General features: G+C 34.4%; 2 protein-coding genes across 2 annotated transcripts; both read right to left on the reverse strand.

Moving 5' to 3' along the window:
• Positions 1-2,558: 2,558 nt before the first annotated feature.
• LOC116182798 (uncharacterized protein K02A2.6-like) lies at positions 2,559-4,319 on the reverse strand. Its single transcript, XM_031503336.1, has one exon. The coding sequence runs from the start codon at positions 4,317-4,319 to the stop codon at positions 2,559-2,561; it is 1,761 nt and encodes a 586-aa protein (XP_031359196.1).
• A 3,236-nt stretch (positions 4,320-7,555) lies between these two features.
• LOC116182799 (solute carrier family 2, facilitated glucose transporter member 1-like) lies at positions 7,556-10,195 on the reverse strand. The gene is made up of 7 exons (XM_031503337.1): positions 10,076-10,195; positions 9,412-9,547; positions 9,018-9,364; positions 8,702-8,968; positions 8,438-8,650; positions 8,182-8,385; positions 7,556-8,132 (listed from the first exon to the last, which is right to left on the reverse strand). Exons 2-7 carry the CDS (start codon positions 9,542-9,544, stop codon positions 7,989-7,991), a joined length of 1,308 nt encoding a protein of 435 aa, XP_031359197.1. The 5' UTR covers positions 9,545-9,547; positions 10,076-10,195; the 3' UTR covers positions 7,556-7,988.
• Positions 10,196-17,018: the final 6,823 nt, after the last annotated feature.

Raw genomic sequence — 17,018 nt, forward strand, 5'->3', positions numbered from 1 at the left:
GTTAGTGGAGGTCTCCCTAGGCTAAGAAATGCCCTACCTAATTCAAATATGTACAGAAGCTGACCGATAAACGATCGCCTCATGAACGCGCGTTTTCTTTAGATAAACGATAGATCGTCCGGAATTGAACTCTATGACGTTTCAGATTGAACGAAGGCAACATTAGAGTAACTACGGGCCTTATCAAAATCAATATAGCTATAAAGAAACCGCTAGTCAATCTATATCTCCGTCGACGTTATCGAGGAGTCATATTTTCGCATAGAACAAAACCCTCGCGGTATATTAAACGTTTATAAAGATATCCGACCTATAAAAATATCCATAAATGTATGAAACAAGAGTCTGTATTTTATGTTATTACTTCTAGATATAGGAGCCCATCAATCATAACGCCGGTACATGTATTGTCGACGTCAATACCAGTCCTAGTTTATCAAAATTTTATCATCTGATCCGACCGTCTTTTCTAAAGGAATTGAGTTGTACGTCAGTCATGAAGTAATTATATGACAGGCTTCCAACACAAGTTCATAGTGGAAAATACTATTCAGTTTTATTTACGACATTTTCTAACCAACTTCTTTGTACATTTGTTTCAATTTTTGTTCTCCTTCTTGGTGATAGACAGGCAATTTATGCGGAATTCTTTTAGATCGGCGATATTGATTACTCCCTCTTGGTTCTTCTCTAGTAACTTTTCCACCTGTCGCCGTGCCAGAAACATCGTAAAATTTCAGTCGAAAGCCTCATGAAAATCCGGGTGCAAAATTAGTAGTTCAATACCAGGGGTTTACTTCTAGAGGTTTAATTTGGGGTTTCTATTGCCAAAGTTGGAAACATTTGAATTGAGGTTTAGACTTTTGAGATTTATGATTGAAATTTGAGTTTCAAAGTATAAAAGTCAAATTGAGGTTTAATAATAATAATAATATATAATTTATTCCCCATAAAAAAATCAAAACTCTACAAATAACACGAATAAGAAGGGGGTCGAATTTCAAATTTTCACATTTAAGCAGCAAAAAGTCAAGTGTCGGGTTTTGTTAATCCAATTGTCCAAATCACTGTTGTTGGAGTATGGTTTTCAAATGTGAAGCTTGAATTTTAAGGCGAATTAAGGAGGATATTATTATGCTTCTGATCCTCAAGTAAAAGAAAATCAGATTGGCGGTGGAAACTCAGGAAAGTTTTATGTTATTGGTGTCGCTATTGGAATTGAATCGACTGCAGAATCATTCAAATTAAATAATCCAAGGAGCCAACTCGACTGAAAACATCTAATATTTTCTCTATAGAAAGGCCACTAACCAATTTTGGGAATACTCGAACAGTCGTACAGTCGGACTGTTATAGTCCAGGCGTCAGAAACTCAAAAGCAGGTCAATAAAGGAAAAAATTTTAATAAACTAATTTTTGTTTTAAACCCTTCATTTGAATGTAAATAATATGTGGTAGAAAAATAATCCTCCAACTACGACCGGGACCGGAACCGGAAAGACCGGAAAGGTGACTTTTTATGGTTTTTTGTCAATTAGCTCCGTAACCACGGGTTTGGGGAAAAATGGCTCAGTATGCCTCTGTTCCACATTTAACTTCCTACAAAAAACTTATCCATCTTTTTTTCGTTAGGCCACTAGTGGTCTAGCTACCTATTTCTTTGAAATGGAAGTTCTCCTCGGTTACTGTATGACAAGGGGTTCGCATTCGCAAAATATACGGTGTCAATTGTGTCACAAAACGTTTTGTCTACTTCCTGGAGTGGATTTAGTCCATATCAATATCCAGAATAATGTGATAACAACAAAAAAGATTGTCATTATTCTCTTTCAGTTACAATTAATTGAGAACACGAAAAACGTCGGAAAAGTAGTTTGAAATTTGAATTTTGTGTAGGTTGCGTCGTTGCGAACCATCGTATACCTGCGCTTCCCAGTACCCCTCGGTTTTGAGGGACCGAAAAGAGACCCGTTTCGAGACAAAACCTAGGAGAGCAGGCCAGATGTCATCAGTGTTGCCACTTTGAGGGATTTTTTGATAGGGCAGTTGGCATATTTCAGGAACAATATCTCAGAAACTATCATCCTGAGGAAAAAAAATGTTGAATTACTTTTTGTAGACAATTTAACAAGGGAGAACAAAGTCCTGAACTATTCTTATCGCGCGACTGGTATTTATCGAGATAATTCCAAAAAATCATAAAAATGTACCTTTCCATTTGTCTAAAAACAAATGTTCTACGCCGTTATTTTTGTTGCAATACAAGCATTTCGGGCAGTCCCTTTCTTCATTCTGTGCAAGTCCACCATGGAGCAGCCATAACCACTCAAAAATTCACTAACAAAATAACTTGTATATCCTGTTTGATTCCGCACTCACTTATCGATTGTCGGTATTGTATTTGTAGGAATTAAACGGTTTAAGGAAATTGTATGACAAGACAAGTTTTATTTATATTGAAGTTATTATTTAAATTGTTTATATACACATGCTATTTTTTTAATTAAATTATAAAATCGCATAAGTTCCGAATGTAAACACAACAACTCCTCCCCAACTTATAAATTTAAACGATCCGGAGGACGACGTACACGGTTAGAACGGCGTAGCTGCGGTAAAGTATTCTCTTCATTTGTAGGTACACTGGCCGTTATGTCCAACGTAGGTGTATTTATTTCTGGATCAGGTAAAGTTTCGGGTAAAGTTGTAACATCAGAATGATTGTTAGAGGGGTCATAAGGAATATCATCATTTTGAGGAGAGTCTCGCGGAGTAGCATCCCCAAGGACCCCAACTCTGCGTAACTGATCAACGTGTCTCTTCCAAACATTACCATTATCAAGCTTAACATGATAGTGTAATTTCCCTAACTTTTTATCAACATTTCCAAATTTCCATTTGATATCGTTTGCATAGTTTCTTACAGCAACTCTGTCATTAATTTGGAAATCTCGAACTGGTATATTATTACGAATTGCAGTAGCATTTTTATTTAAATCGGGTTTAATTAAATCCAATCGGGATGTAATTTCACGTCCGAACATTAACATTGAAGGTGATTGTTTGGTAATACTATGAGACATTTTGCGATATTGTAAAAGTAATCTACATAATTCTTTTTCAACATCAGAACTATTACCGTTAATTGCGCGTAATGATTGCTTTAATGTTTGAACATATCGTTCTGCCAACCCATTTGTCGCAGGATGGTATGGCGCACTTAAACTATGTTTAATTCCGTTTTGTTTAAGAAAACTTTCAAAAGCGTAAGATACAAAATTCCTGCCATTATCACTCACCAGTACACGTGGTATGCCAAAACGACTAAATATTTCACGGCATATTTTTATGGTTGTATTGGCAGTCATATCTTTTGTAACATAAACTTCGGGCCATCGTGAATATGCATCAACTAAAATAAAATAATAATGACCATAAAATGGACCTGCATAGTCGACATGTACACGATGAAATGGTTTATTTACACTTTCCCATGAATGTACTGGTACTACTGTAGATGTATGCTTAATTTTATTGCAGTTAGCACAATTCTTTACTAACGTTTCAATATCGTTGTCTATATCAGGCCACCAGCAATAACTACGAGCTAAACCTTTCATTTTGTAAATACCAAAATGTGCAGAGTGTAACTCATCTAAAATTTGTTTTTGTAAAATTTTAGGTATTATTACTCTTTGACCTCGCAAAATACATTCTTGTTGTACGGTGAATTCTTTTTGATCAATATTGAAACGTAGTTTACTATCAATCACTTTACCAATTTTTAATCCCATAAATAATGGTTGTAAATTCTTATCCATTTTAGTTGCTTGCGCTAGTTTACTAATTGTAACAGGTAGTGTCTCTATTTGACTTATTTCAAATATGTCTGATTCTTCAAAATCGTATAATTGTTCAGAATTAATTGGTAATCGAGACATGCAATCTGCATTACCATGTAACTTTGTATTCTTGTATCGAATATCGTATCTAAAAGCCGAAAGAAATATTGCGTAATGTTGCATTCTAGACGCACTTAACACAGGCAATGATTTCTTTGGATTAAAAATTTGTAACAAAGGTCGATGATCAGTATACAGTATAAATTTGTTACCGTACAAGTATTGGTAGAACTTTTTAATACCAAAAATTATACTATACGCCTCACGATCTATTTGTGAATACTTTCGTTGTGTTAATGTTAAAGTTTGTGATGCAAACTGGATTGGTCTTTCTGAACCATCCGGATATACATGTGAAAGAACAGCGCCCACTCCGTATGGTGAAGCATCAGTTGCTAGCACAATTGGTAATTGCATTGAATAAAAGTGTTTTTATTCAATGGTAATTGTAAATCAAAATGAACTAAAAAATTCGCAGATTGAATTTCTTTTTTAACTTGTAAGAATGATTTTTCACATTTCTGATTCCAAATAAACTTGGAATTCAGTTTTAAAAGATCATTTAGTGGTGCTAACATTGTACTCAAGTTTTCAAAAAATCTACCATAGTAATTTATTAAACCTAGAAAAGAACGTAACTGATTTTTGTCAGTAGGTCTTGGTGCTTCTTGTATTGCTTTTACTTTAGCAGGTGTTTTGTGTATACCATTTTTATCAACAATATACCCACAATATTCGATCTGATCTGCTAAAAATGTACTTTTTTGTAAATTAATACGAAGATTGTGATTTTGTAAACGTTTTAGAACTTCTTCTAAACGTTGTAAATGTATTAAATTATTCGGTCCAGTAATTTTAATATCATCCAGGAAAACTGATACACCAGGAATCCCTTCTAATAGTTTTTCCATCTGCCGCTGCCAAATAGCAGGTGCAGAAGCAATACCGAACATTAAACGGTTGCATTGATATAGGCCCTTATGGGGTAGGAATTAAACGTTTAAAGGAAATTGTATGACAAGACAAGTTTTATTTATATTGAAGTTATTATTTTAATTGTTTATATACACATGCTATTTTTTTAATTAAATTATAAAATCGCATAAGTTCCGAATGTAAACACAACATTCCTATAGTGTATTCCCAGGGAATATAATTAACAAATGCTTTTAACTACACAGTTCTACATTTTTGTCCTAAAAAAGAGTATGTTTGACTACCTCCCTAACGCTTTCTTTACAAGTTAAATGTCGTCCATTTATTAAGGACAACAGAAACAATTAGGCATGCTAGGAACGTACATTTTTTGCCTTTATTGCTTAGTCTCATAACCGAATTCTGTTTATACCCCATGTCATAAATTATCAGTTTATGTGTTTAAGATCGTATAAGCAGTTAAAAAACTGGTTATTAGGAAAAAGGGCACGTTACGCATACTAGTAATAACGAGGGTCTAACTGCTAACATCACAAAACTACGAAGTTACAAAGCGCGTACGCATTAGCTATTTTTATTTTAAAATTCCAGTGAACGTTCAAGAGTTTCAAGAGTTATACAAACTTTATGCGTCACCCTTTCGAATTTACACATAAATTTGCATACGTTACATAGGTACTAGTACTGTACAGACTAGTGTGCAGTTCGGAAAAGTTTTTCGATTTTTATTCGTTATTCGTGCGCGTGTGAGAACGATAAAGATGACAAAGGCGAATGAAAGTGTTTGCGCGTTCGCCGTGTTTATCGTTCTCACTTGCGCACGAATAATGAATCAAAATTACTTTCTGAACTCCGTAAGAGGGTACAAATTGAAAGGTAGATTTGATTAACAAATAATTTGAAATTCGCAACCCTTTTTAATTGTAAACTTGTGGGTATCCAAAATGTTACCCGTTCACTAAATTCGATATAAAACAAAGTTCCAACAAGCTGCAAATTTAAAGTATAGTCTGTATACTAATGTGGCATGCCTTTGCACCCCCATTCCAATGCTTAATCATTTCTTCAACCCCATGCCATAGTTAAATTTGACGCGAGAAGTCTGCACAACTGTTATAATAAAATTGTATAACAATACGTAGGTATTGCGTCTTGTTTTTTTTGTCAATTTTTAACAATGTTCCGTTCGTCCTATAAAGGGTCGCAAATTTATTTTGTCTTTAATGATTGGTTTATCGCCTTGGTGCCCTAGAGCGTTCGGTGCTCTCGCACACCTACCTAGTTATCCCATTGATCTACGTATAGTGTTCCTGTTACACTTACATTCGAATCGTATAATTAGAACAAAAGTTAAAAGAAGCTTTTTAGAGCGTGATATTATTGGAGAAAGCAACTGAACCAAGCAGGCGCGGATTTAAAGGGGGGCTCGCACCCCCTCCTAGACAGTGGTAGTTACGCAGTCGGTCACCGAATGACTATTGGAAAAGAGTTATATATTCCAATTCTTAATCATTTAATAAACTGACTTAAAAAATCGTGTTAGGGTAAAAAATTATTAAATTTAAACATAAATATATTAATACTCTTCTGGCAGCTGCAGATGATAACATTTAAATTATTAAAAGAGTACGCATAACCCGTCGTTAGCACAACTTTTGGGTGAAGTGCAGCTATGCACTGTGGCCCAGATGAGGAATCATGGGGATTTCATAAACCATAGATGGTCAAATTAGAGGCAAGAAATTTGTTGATTTCGTATTTATTCTTTTCTGTTATTTGAGCAGATACAAAAAAAAACATTTTCTCATTGTCACTTATTGAGTTTTACAAGAGAGGTTGAGACGTTTCATTTCGGAGAAATCATTATCAACTTTATTTTTTATAGGGCCCGTAAAAAAAGTAGATTCCTACGAATAAAACGATGTATGGCACACAAAGTTGGAACCTGTTGATTTCAGCAAGATGGTGTACCTGCACAATGCTCTAATCGTATAAGGATACCTATATTGGACAAATTTCCTGGAGTGGAAAAAAATCGATTTGCGCCGACAAAAAGAGCTCGCGATTTTGCCATTTAGCCTCTTTCTGGTTTGTTCTTTTCTTGGTTTATCAAGAATTAGTTACTTGTTCAATATATTATGTATTATGCCGAACATGTTCTATTTTTAAACGTATAATAAATGTTTTTTAAAATATATTAACTTTAAAAATTGTATGCGCCCCTCCCTAGACCAAATCGTATAAATCCCCCACTGGAACCAAGTGAATGGACATCGCCAATCGTTGGGATCGCTTTAAACCAACATACTCTGGGAGATCAAAGTAAGAAAACCATTGAATTGAATGATAATTATACGATTTCACAAGGAACAGCAGCCGTTTTCCATATCAAAGAGTGGATGGATGTCTTTTATTTGTTGCAATTTGCTACAACATTGATTTGTTTATTTCTTCTAGAGTTTATTATACTACTTGATGATGATTGGTCTTCATTCACAGTTACTCCTTGTTGCCTTGTTCACTGTGATCCTGGTTTGACGCTCTACCTAAAAAGCTACCCCAATATTAAATACTTAAATGTCTTAATACAATAAGAGCAAAATAAAGAATTTTATTACGATTATGAGCACGTTTTATTAATGTGCAATAAAACATAGATCAGTCATTTCATTAACAACAATACCTCTCCTTAAAATTATGAAATAAATAACTCAGACTTCTGGAAAACAGTTTAGTTTTCTGGCATTTCTCTATACTTAACGAGTAACATGCTTACAAAAATAATTGCAACATTGTTTGATATAGGTACTATGGACCGATATTAGGTATGTACACAAATTCACGATACCTCTAATTTAACAATTTGAATGGTGTCATGGTATAAATCAAACTAAAACCTACAAATAAGTACATTACCAATTTACTAATCATAGAAAAAGTCGAAACTATAAATACTACATTAAAATAAATAATTGGTTTGTAAAACAGCCAACTTTTATTTCAAGTACCTTGGTTTAGCGATTCTACAATCTTTCAATATATATTCCTCTTAATTGCGTTCATTGCGTTATTTTTAACTGCAACAATTGCAAAAGAATATAGGTACCTATTATTAATACATCTACAACAGGATACATCGTATTGAGAAGCTTATTGATAGGACTGTTGTCTAAACATCGCTGCAATTTCTTCTATTGTCTTGTTTTTCGTTTCTGGCACTTTTTTATAAATGAATACTGTACTTAGGGCCAGACATACGACAAAGATAACAAACACATAGGGACCTATGGCGTCCTAAAAACATTTAAATGTACCTATACGCTCCATGGCCGCCTAATCTTACTCTTATTAGTGGAAATCCCAAGCCAACTGCAAAGTTCGCCGCCCAATTGGTCATTACCGCTAAGGAGGTAGCCATTGGCCGTGCAGATTGATTGAATAATTCACCAACTAAAAACCATGGTATCGAACCTGGGCCACTTGCGAACAATATTATGTAGATCAATATCAGCACTATGCACATGTACCTAGCGAACTGAGATTCTTTCTAAAACCCAAATCAATTTAATTACAGGCTAGGAAGGTATTTTGTAACATACAGAATAGATCATTGTAAAGATGAGCACGAAAACATCAATTGTCATTCCAGCAAAACCCACCAGCAATAATGTTTTACGTCCAGCTTTTTCAACAAGTATCAATGAAACCAAAGTCATAAACACATTTAAACCCCCCATTCCTAACGTGGCATATTGGGCGTCGTCTGGTTTCAAGTGAGCGTCGGTGAAAATTTGAGTGGAAAAGTACATGATCTAAAACGGCACTTCTTTAAACCCTTTTCCAGAAGAAGGCAAACGACTTACCGCATTGATACCGCTGAGTTGTTGCGCAATCATCATGGTTAAAGCAATAATAAGTGGTATTCTCAAAGCACTATTCGTGAATAGTTCCTTCATGGTGGCCTTCGGGACCAATTTAACTGCTTCAAATTCAGCACGCATTTCGTTCATTTCATCTGAAACTGCAACTGATCCTCTCAACCAAGTCAAAGCCCTTTGCGCTTCCACTTCCTTCCCCCGTGACAACAGCAAAAACTTTGGAGTTTCAGGGCACATGGGTAGTGTCACAACCTGTCATGTAAAAATTGAGCGGTGTAAATAAATTGAAGAGTTTGCTCACTTGAAAGATGGCTGGAACGATGGTCATTGCTAGCAATGTAGGCCAACGATCTCCTCCCAAAATATACTCCAATCCCAAAACTTGCGCAATAAAGATGGATATCGTTATAACTAATTGATAAACGGTACCAACCGCACCTCGTAGATTAACAGGTGAAATTTCGGCCAAGTACATTGGTGTCAAACCTGCATTTAAACCCGAGTTAATACCAATAAAAAACCGACCAGCAGCTATCATTTCGTAGGAACGCGCAGGTTTCGCGGCACACTCCAGCACTACGGCGATTAGTACGAAAATATTGTTGAGCAACAGTCCACCTTTTCGGCCAAATCTATCAGCAATGGTCCCTTTAAGATAATTAGTTATATTTCAATATAGTAGAGTGTTTCCTTACCTGTAAGCATCCCCCCTATCATTCCACCAAAGCAGAATATCGCTACTATAACTGACCATGTTACAGTAAGTTGTTCGGGCTCTGGTATTTCGTTAGTCCTGTTGGTCATTACGTCTTTGATCCATTCTTTCATTACCTTCAAATAACAACAGTATAGTTAACATTTGTATGTGATAATACTTTGATACAGCGCACTTTAACAAAGCGCATCATTTTGAAGGAAAGAAATATTTGTTTCGGGAAGCCAAAACAAATCAAACTGTTCATTGTGTGAACTTGTATGAAGGTTCCCAAAAATCCCAATTTCAAGTAGTAATCAGAAAAGTCCTCTCATTCGAACTATCGAAATTTGAGTCTATTTGTGGTACAACGGGAAGTTGAAACCAATCAGAAATAATAAGCTGAAAGCAATAAATGAACCTTGAACAAGACGAGTTTCAGAGTTTATTGTGAATAATAATTTACCGATCAAGACGCAGACACTATTTACTCAGTGTATAAATAAATAGGTACATATAAAAGTTAAACAAACAATACAATATCTCTCATCAATCGTAAACATAAACATGAACAAAAAATAAGAACAAAGTTCCATATATATATAAATATATAAATAATAATATATAAAAATAGAACATAATTAATATAAAAATAGGATTTTTACCTGTTCTGGATTGTTTAGGACACCGGTATTATAACCATGTTGAAAAGCCGAACCAATCGCCGAAGCCGCTATAGCAAAAGCTAGTCTTCCTGTAAAACTCTGCAAAGAAAAAGGATTGTTAATAATTGCGCAATCGGATTCTTGTCAATAAATTATGGCAACATTTTTTTTGCAGTCTTTTGATTATTATAGCGCTCATACAATATTATTTGTCATTTATTATCAGATGATGAATGAATGGGATAGATAGGTAAGTTTAACTGCAAACACATTTAATTTATCAACCTCTAGCTAGTTTACTTCATTTCTTTTCATTGTTTGTAATTGTAATGTTTATAGGTACACGATGGGTAAAGGAGTTTATATTGTATCAGATGAAGAATAATACCTACTCGTAATCAACAAGAGCCGTTTAATAGGTTTGAATTTTTTAAAAATATTGCTAGGGTTGCGTAGTTTTGGGTATTAGAGAGTATAAGGGATGTTTCGAAAAAAATGCATTAATCCTACAATTTTAAAAGTCCTTAGGTTCGTAAATAAAGCGATCTTTATTTTTATGTCATGGGTTTCTGTGCGCGTCGTTTAGGAAGTTATTGGCGTCCGCCTGTCGGGCATTGAGACTAGAGACGACTAACTTGATGAGGTTTACGTGACCAAAACTGCTCAATCAGAATGATTCCATTTCGAGTCTATTTGAAACGATGGATCTACATTATTAAAAGACCGTCGTTTTGATTTACGGCACTGAACGAGCGTATTTCGTCGATTTAAACGAATCAAATGAGCTAATGATTAAATATGGCTGATTTCATTAATAAAACTCCATTTCGAGAACGAATAGAAAAGCAAGTAAGAATGCGTCAAGGAGAAAAAAAAGTAAAGGGGATTGTTCGATTAACAGTCGAACAGGAAGCTGCGTCTCTCTGGCCTGCGAGATCAATTTTTATGTGGGTAGTTTAAACTTTATTTAAAGAAAAACAAGTTCGAAAACGCGAATCGCTGTTATACGGGCGCCGTGAAATTTGGTGGCACGGGATGCTAATCAAACTAGGATAGGTACGCATTTTGGGATTACGTGAAGTTTGTGCTTACGGAACGGTAACCTTTACCAAAACTGTTTGGGTTATAGCCAGAAACTGTCATTGTTCCTACTAATGAACGGTGTATTGATTGATTTTTGAATTTTTCCCGCAGAAATAAGTAAAGTGAAAATGTTTAAGCTGCAACTAATGGAAAGGTTCAGAAGTGTTTTCCCAAACAAATTTTAGTTGTGAAATGTGTAAAGAATTTATATGGACAATTGGGGTCAACGAAATATATGTCATTGCTATTTATTTTGTATGGGCGTTTGTTCTTTAATAGCCTATGTCGCCTTCTAGTCTCCCAAGTGTTCACATCCGAAAGGGATATATTGAATTTTATTTCTGAATAAACACTCGTACCGTGGATACTACTTAACTTGAATTTTTTGGATGATTAACAACCTTTACAGCCATCTGAGATTGGTAGTACAAAAGACACTGACTAATAGAAAAATTAGGTATCGCCATTCTGGAAGATAATCCGCCATTTGTGGGTGTGGGGAACAACCCAGTAATTAAAATGGGCATCATTCAACTTTGAAAAATCTTGAATCTCTCAACGAGCGAGAAGAGATCACAAGTCCCTTCATTAAAGGTAATTAAAAAAAAATTTGGTGTGAAATTTGAGTTTAATTGGGCGCTAGAAAAATAACATTTAAAATTCTATACGTGGAGAGTTGGATTCGTTGTGTATTAACAAAATCGCGCGAGATTTAAATTAAATGGAATAAAGTGGTGAAAAACTCTCAACATATCAACAATAAACTTAGTTCAATCGGTCCCATTGAAGACGATATTATAATCGTTTTTTTTTGTGCAACTACTTACTGAAGATGTACTTTAAAGGTTTCCGACAAAATATACCGTTTGAAGAAAATTTCATATACAAAGGAAAATGCATGTGTAAATATTTGAATTTTGATTAATCTCAATATACAGTTATACGACTATTTGGTGTTTGTTTTTGCTGGCAAGCCAACACCATCAAAAAGGTAAATTTTTAGAAAGATTTGGACTAGCCGACGGCAAACAATAATTCATTTATATTGTAAAGAAATTCCAGTTTTAGGGCAGAATTTCAACACTTTGTCAAACGAATTAAGAGTTTCCGAGAAATTAGAAAGCCATTTTGTACAGATAGTAGGCGTGGGTTAAGTATTTAACAATAAATGTACGCATCTAGAACTTTGGGTCGTTATACCACCGTACCAAACCAACGAACTCTCCTATTTCGGTAGTTCCGTTTTGGTCTAGATAAAGTTGCAGTGTAAACAAACGATTCTGATCTACTATTGGTTTAAAAGGGACGCCGATCGGGGCCATTTCGTTGGTTCCGTTTTGGTATTAATAATATAAATGGCGTAGCGCACAGTGAGCTAGAGAACGTGTACATCACGTCCGCGCGATTTTAATAATTGGAAAAGCAGAATCAGTTTAAAGAGTGAATAATTAGCGGTCAATTGAACACAGTTGAGGCAATACAGATGTGTTCTTTTGAGGGGAGATACGGAAAAAAGACTGATGTCCGCGAATTGCATTTATCAAGTGTACCTAAACGCTAAATATTTAGGAGTGCGTCTATTGCGTATTTAAAATTATCTACATCGAATTCCGACGAAAGAAGAAAACAATTAAATTATACACAAAAGTGTATTTTACATCGATGAACCGATCTTGGTATAAATGCGGAATTTAAAATGGACTTTAATTTTTTTTCGGCTTTTTCGGCTTTTTCGGCCAGAGGTTAATTAGATTGAGCTTGTTTAACTAAATCCAAAGAAGAGATATGTCGTTGTTATCAATATTAGGCAGCCCTTTTACAAAAACTTGTTTTGCAATGCCCGATGACTCATAAATACCTGAAAGGGATCAGAAAACCGCTGAAGTTATGACAAATAGCAAATGCAAATCTTTTGGATGTTGAATAGAAATAGTAGTTTATAGCCACAGAAATATTATAGAATGTGAATTCTTTTTTAAAGAACATTTGGTTGGTGAACAAAACAAAACGAATTATAGTATTTTACATTATTAGCCAAGTGAGTTTTTACTGGCGATAGGAGAAGTTGACTAGCGAGCCGTTAGGCGAGCTTGTCATCTCCTAGAGTCAGTAAAAACTATTACCTGGCGTATAATGTATAATATTTTATTTGTTACTCATTTGTAAACGTAAATAATTAGTTCTTAAATTGATCTCGAAGGAATGTCTAAAATATCATATTATCCATGTAACAGAGACTTCGCATTAATTCTGGCCAATGAAATTACTAGATTACTAACTTGTAAAATTTTTACAGGTCTGCTGTCAGTTTTACAGGTCTGCTGTCAGTTTTACAAGTCAGTAGCGTTTAAACATGACATGACGTTTACCCGTTTGCGTTTTGTCTTGTTAATCAACGTTTACAACTGAGTAACAAATAAATATACAAAATAGCATATACTCATATCACTTCCGGTTTGATCGACATTTCGAAATTTAAATAGTACAACTGGGTATATTTGTACATTTTTTCTATAGATAATTTATCTAATACGGTGTTTTCAGTGAATTATACGGGGTTGGGCGAAAAATTAATCGAGTTTAGTTTAGTTTAGTTTTTAATTTAGGTGTCCATGAATGGATGTTTTCTATTTACCCTACTACGCACGGATTTGGAATTATTCGAGTTAGTTTTATACGGTTGGTATTTTTTTAAATAGGACCATATCAGTAGCTCTCCTGGATATTTTAAAGCGCTCCGTCTGTCTGTAGAGTCCAAAAATGTAAAAATATACAGCATGAACCATTTAAATTTTGAAATGTATGCTCACGTTCACAGGGGTAGGAAAACACTGTTTTCTTAAGCACGCAATTCGTTTTTACCCATGACCTATCCAAAAATTCTACCAAAATTATAGGGGCGAACCTAGATAAGTTTACACATATCGGCTCTGCTGTTTTAGGGGTCAAGTACCTATACTGACAATACAATTTTTCTATAATAAGTAATACATAACCAAATGTGGTAAATAGCCTGCATTGTGGAAATAATAATAGACAATCATATATAAGTAGGAATTTAAAGTTAAGTGAGAATGAATTCGGGTTGGAAGAGCAGAAAATTTTGTTCAAAAGTCATTCTACTCTTAGTTCATGAGAACTTTGCATACAAAATTGCGAATAATTAAATGAATTTACACGATTCCTATAATCATACACGTCGTTGTAATATATGACTCACACCGTACACATGTTTTGTAAACAAACTGACGCACTTAGATATGCATTACCGCTTTTATAAACAAGTAGCTTTTATATAGAAATTAAACATTTACTGCAAATTGATTATTTTTCTCGCAATAGCCATTATGTCCTTAGACCAAGCAACATTTGCAAATTGATGATAAACAAATTCTGGGTTCCATAGTACGCTATTTTGTTCGTCATTTCGTCAAACCTTTCTCGTATCGCGGGCCAAGTGTGAGTGTGCCTAAAGATGATCTTTGATGTATACTGATTTCGATACAAACCCCATTATTCACCCCGACCCACCCCTACTTTACTTGAGCCATTGAATAAAAATTGAGTTTTATTCAATGCTTATCTCAAGGTAATTTTGTAACGTTTGCTGAAAGTGAACGTATCATATATAATATCATTGGACAATGGACCTCTATAGACACCCTATCTAATAGAAGATCGAGTACTAGTACTAGTACAAAATCCTTAATGCTACTGGTTTAAAGTAGCTAGATACAAGAAAAATGTACTAGTAATCGAAACATAAATAGGTAGGTAATAGTAGACAAGTAATTGGCAAAATTAGTATTCAATGATACATTATAGTAGTGGTATAGGTATGTAATAAATAGCGATGTAATTAAATTATTATCAGTTCATCTGCATGCATTTGACCTCTAAAAATCATAATGCTTTAATATAATTAGAATTAGGTACTATCAAAGGGAATATTTAAACAAAGTTTCCTATTTTTTAGGTGACGAGTTTTGTGCGAATCTCCACACGGTTTATTGATTTGGTTGGGAAAACCCTAAGAACGTAGAAAAAAAACGCAAATGGATATCTTCAACCTTCTTGAAAACTTCACAGGGGCAGGCAAAGCCCAGTTGACAATTTCAATTATTTGATTACGAGTCAACTATCTGTCGCTACGTTTTTTTATTGTTATACCACGCAAGCGATACAAGTTTATGGAATTTTGTCCACACAGTACGCAATTACTGTAGGATACCTAGCGTTTAGATATTTCCATTTCATGAAATTAATTTAGTTATGACATGCAATTGTTTCGTGTTTATTAATTCGTCCACATTTTTTGGTTTTATGAAGTATTTGCCTAGAAATTAATTTGTAAACTAATTTGTCCAATTTTCATGTTGCTTCAGGCAATTAATTGAAATTTTAGAAGCTTCCGGCAAGTTTCTTGAGATTTCTTCTCGGATTTTCCAGTATTATTTTGCTACATGTTTAGTGTTTCTCATAACAGAAATCTCAAACAAACAGCAATATACGAACAATTGTAAATATTGCAATCAAATATATACTGGGCAAACGAAAAGTTCAATCAAAATTGGATTGAAAAAATCTAGAGCGTTGAAATTTTTGAGGTTTTTGCTATTTGCTCCAACCGCCAGTATTTCCAATTCTCCCTACTAAAACAGTAATATGTAACTGAAAGTGATCAAATTGGTTCGTGCAGCATTAATTGAGTTTCTTCTGCTTCTGCTTCTAAAATTGTACTTTATTTTATGCGAATTAGTTTGCTACGAAAAATCGCATACACGTCATTAGGGGAATAAATACAGAAGTTGTTTATTGATTGCTAATGAACCGTCAAAATAAAATGACCTATTAATTTTCCTAACAGATTTTTTTATCTCCAGTAATATTAATTACTTGTTTATTACTCAAGTTTATTAAACAAGGCGAAATAATCTGGAAATAGAGAAAACAGACATTTGTTGCGGAAAGCGCTGGCTTGAATTCGTATTAGAATAACATTTATGCATGCATGCATAGGTAGTTAGGTACCAGTGCCGGATTTCGGGTAAGTACTTGAGGCCTTAGACTAAATTAACCTGAGTGACCCCCGCCCTCCTAGGTGGAACTTCCTAGGAGTGATCGTCAGAGAATTGTGAGCAAGTCGATTTATGTTTTGCAAAAAATTGCCCTCCATAAGAATCACCCGGTTTTTGGATTTTGTCAAAACGTTTATATTGCAGAGGTTTTAAGGGGACGAGGTACACCTTATAAAATGTTTTTTTAAAATTTGTATATAGAAAAGAGCTTAGAATCGACTGATATTATACATTATCATTATTAAGTTTTATTTACATAATACCTAGGTACTCAACAAGGTGCGAGTATGTTCTGATGGTTTTGTATCTCTATTCTATTTTTTAATCTGCGCAAAATTTGAATAAAATTTAATATCAGTTGTGAAGTAGTTAAAAATGTTAAAATGACTGCACAAATTTTAGTCATTTTGCTTAAAATGGTCTAAAACGTCGACATTTGATGAAACGTTGACATTTCCAAAAATCGGTGATCGCATCAAGGTAGGAAGCTAAAAATAAAGTTTGAAATTTGTTATGAATATCTGAACACTGTACAAATTTTATCGCCAGTTTTTACATGTAAAGCCTATACTAAGCAAACCAATAAAAAACAATGTACTTCAAGAAATATATTTTGCAAAAACTAGAGCCCTTTTAGCCTTTATGTGCACAGTAAGGTACCCGTTTTTCATTACTCGGAGCTACATCAATGAAAGTTCTATTTAGCCTAAATCAATACCTAAAAGTCAATAAAATATGGGTTTCAGCACATAACAGGAGTTTATAGCTTAAAGGCACAGTCA

This window comes from Photinus pyralis, unplaced genomic scaffold (genome assembly GCF_008802855.1).
Source record: "Photinus pyralis isolate 1611_PpyrPB1 unplaced genomic scaffold, Ppyr1.3 Ppyr1.4_unclustered_Scaffold7607, whole genome shotgun sequence".
Lineage (NCBI taxonomy): Eukaryota > Metazoa > Arthropoda > Insecta > Coleoptera > Lampyridae > Photinus > Photinus pyralis.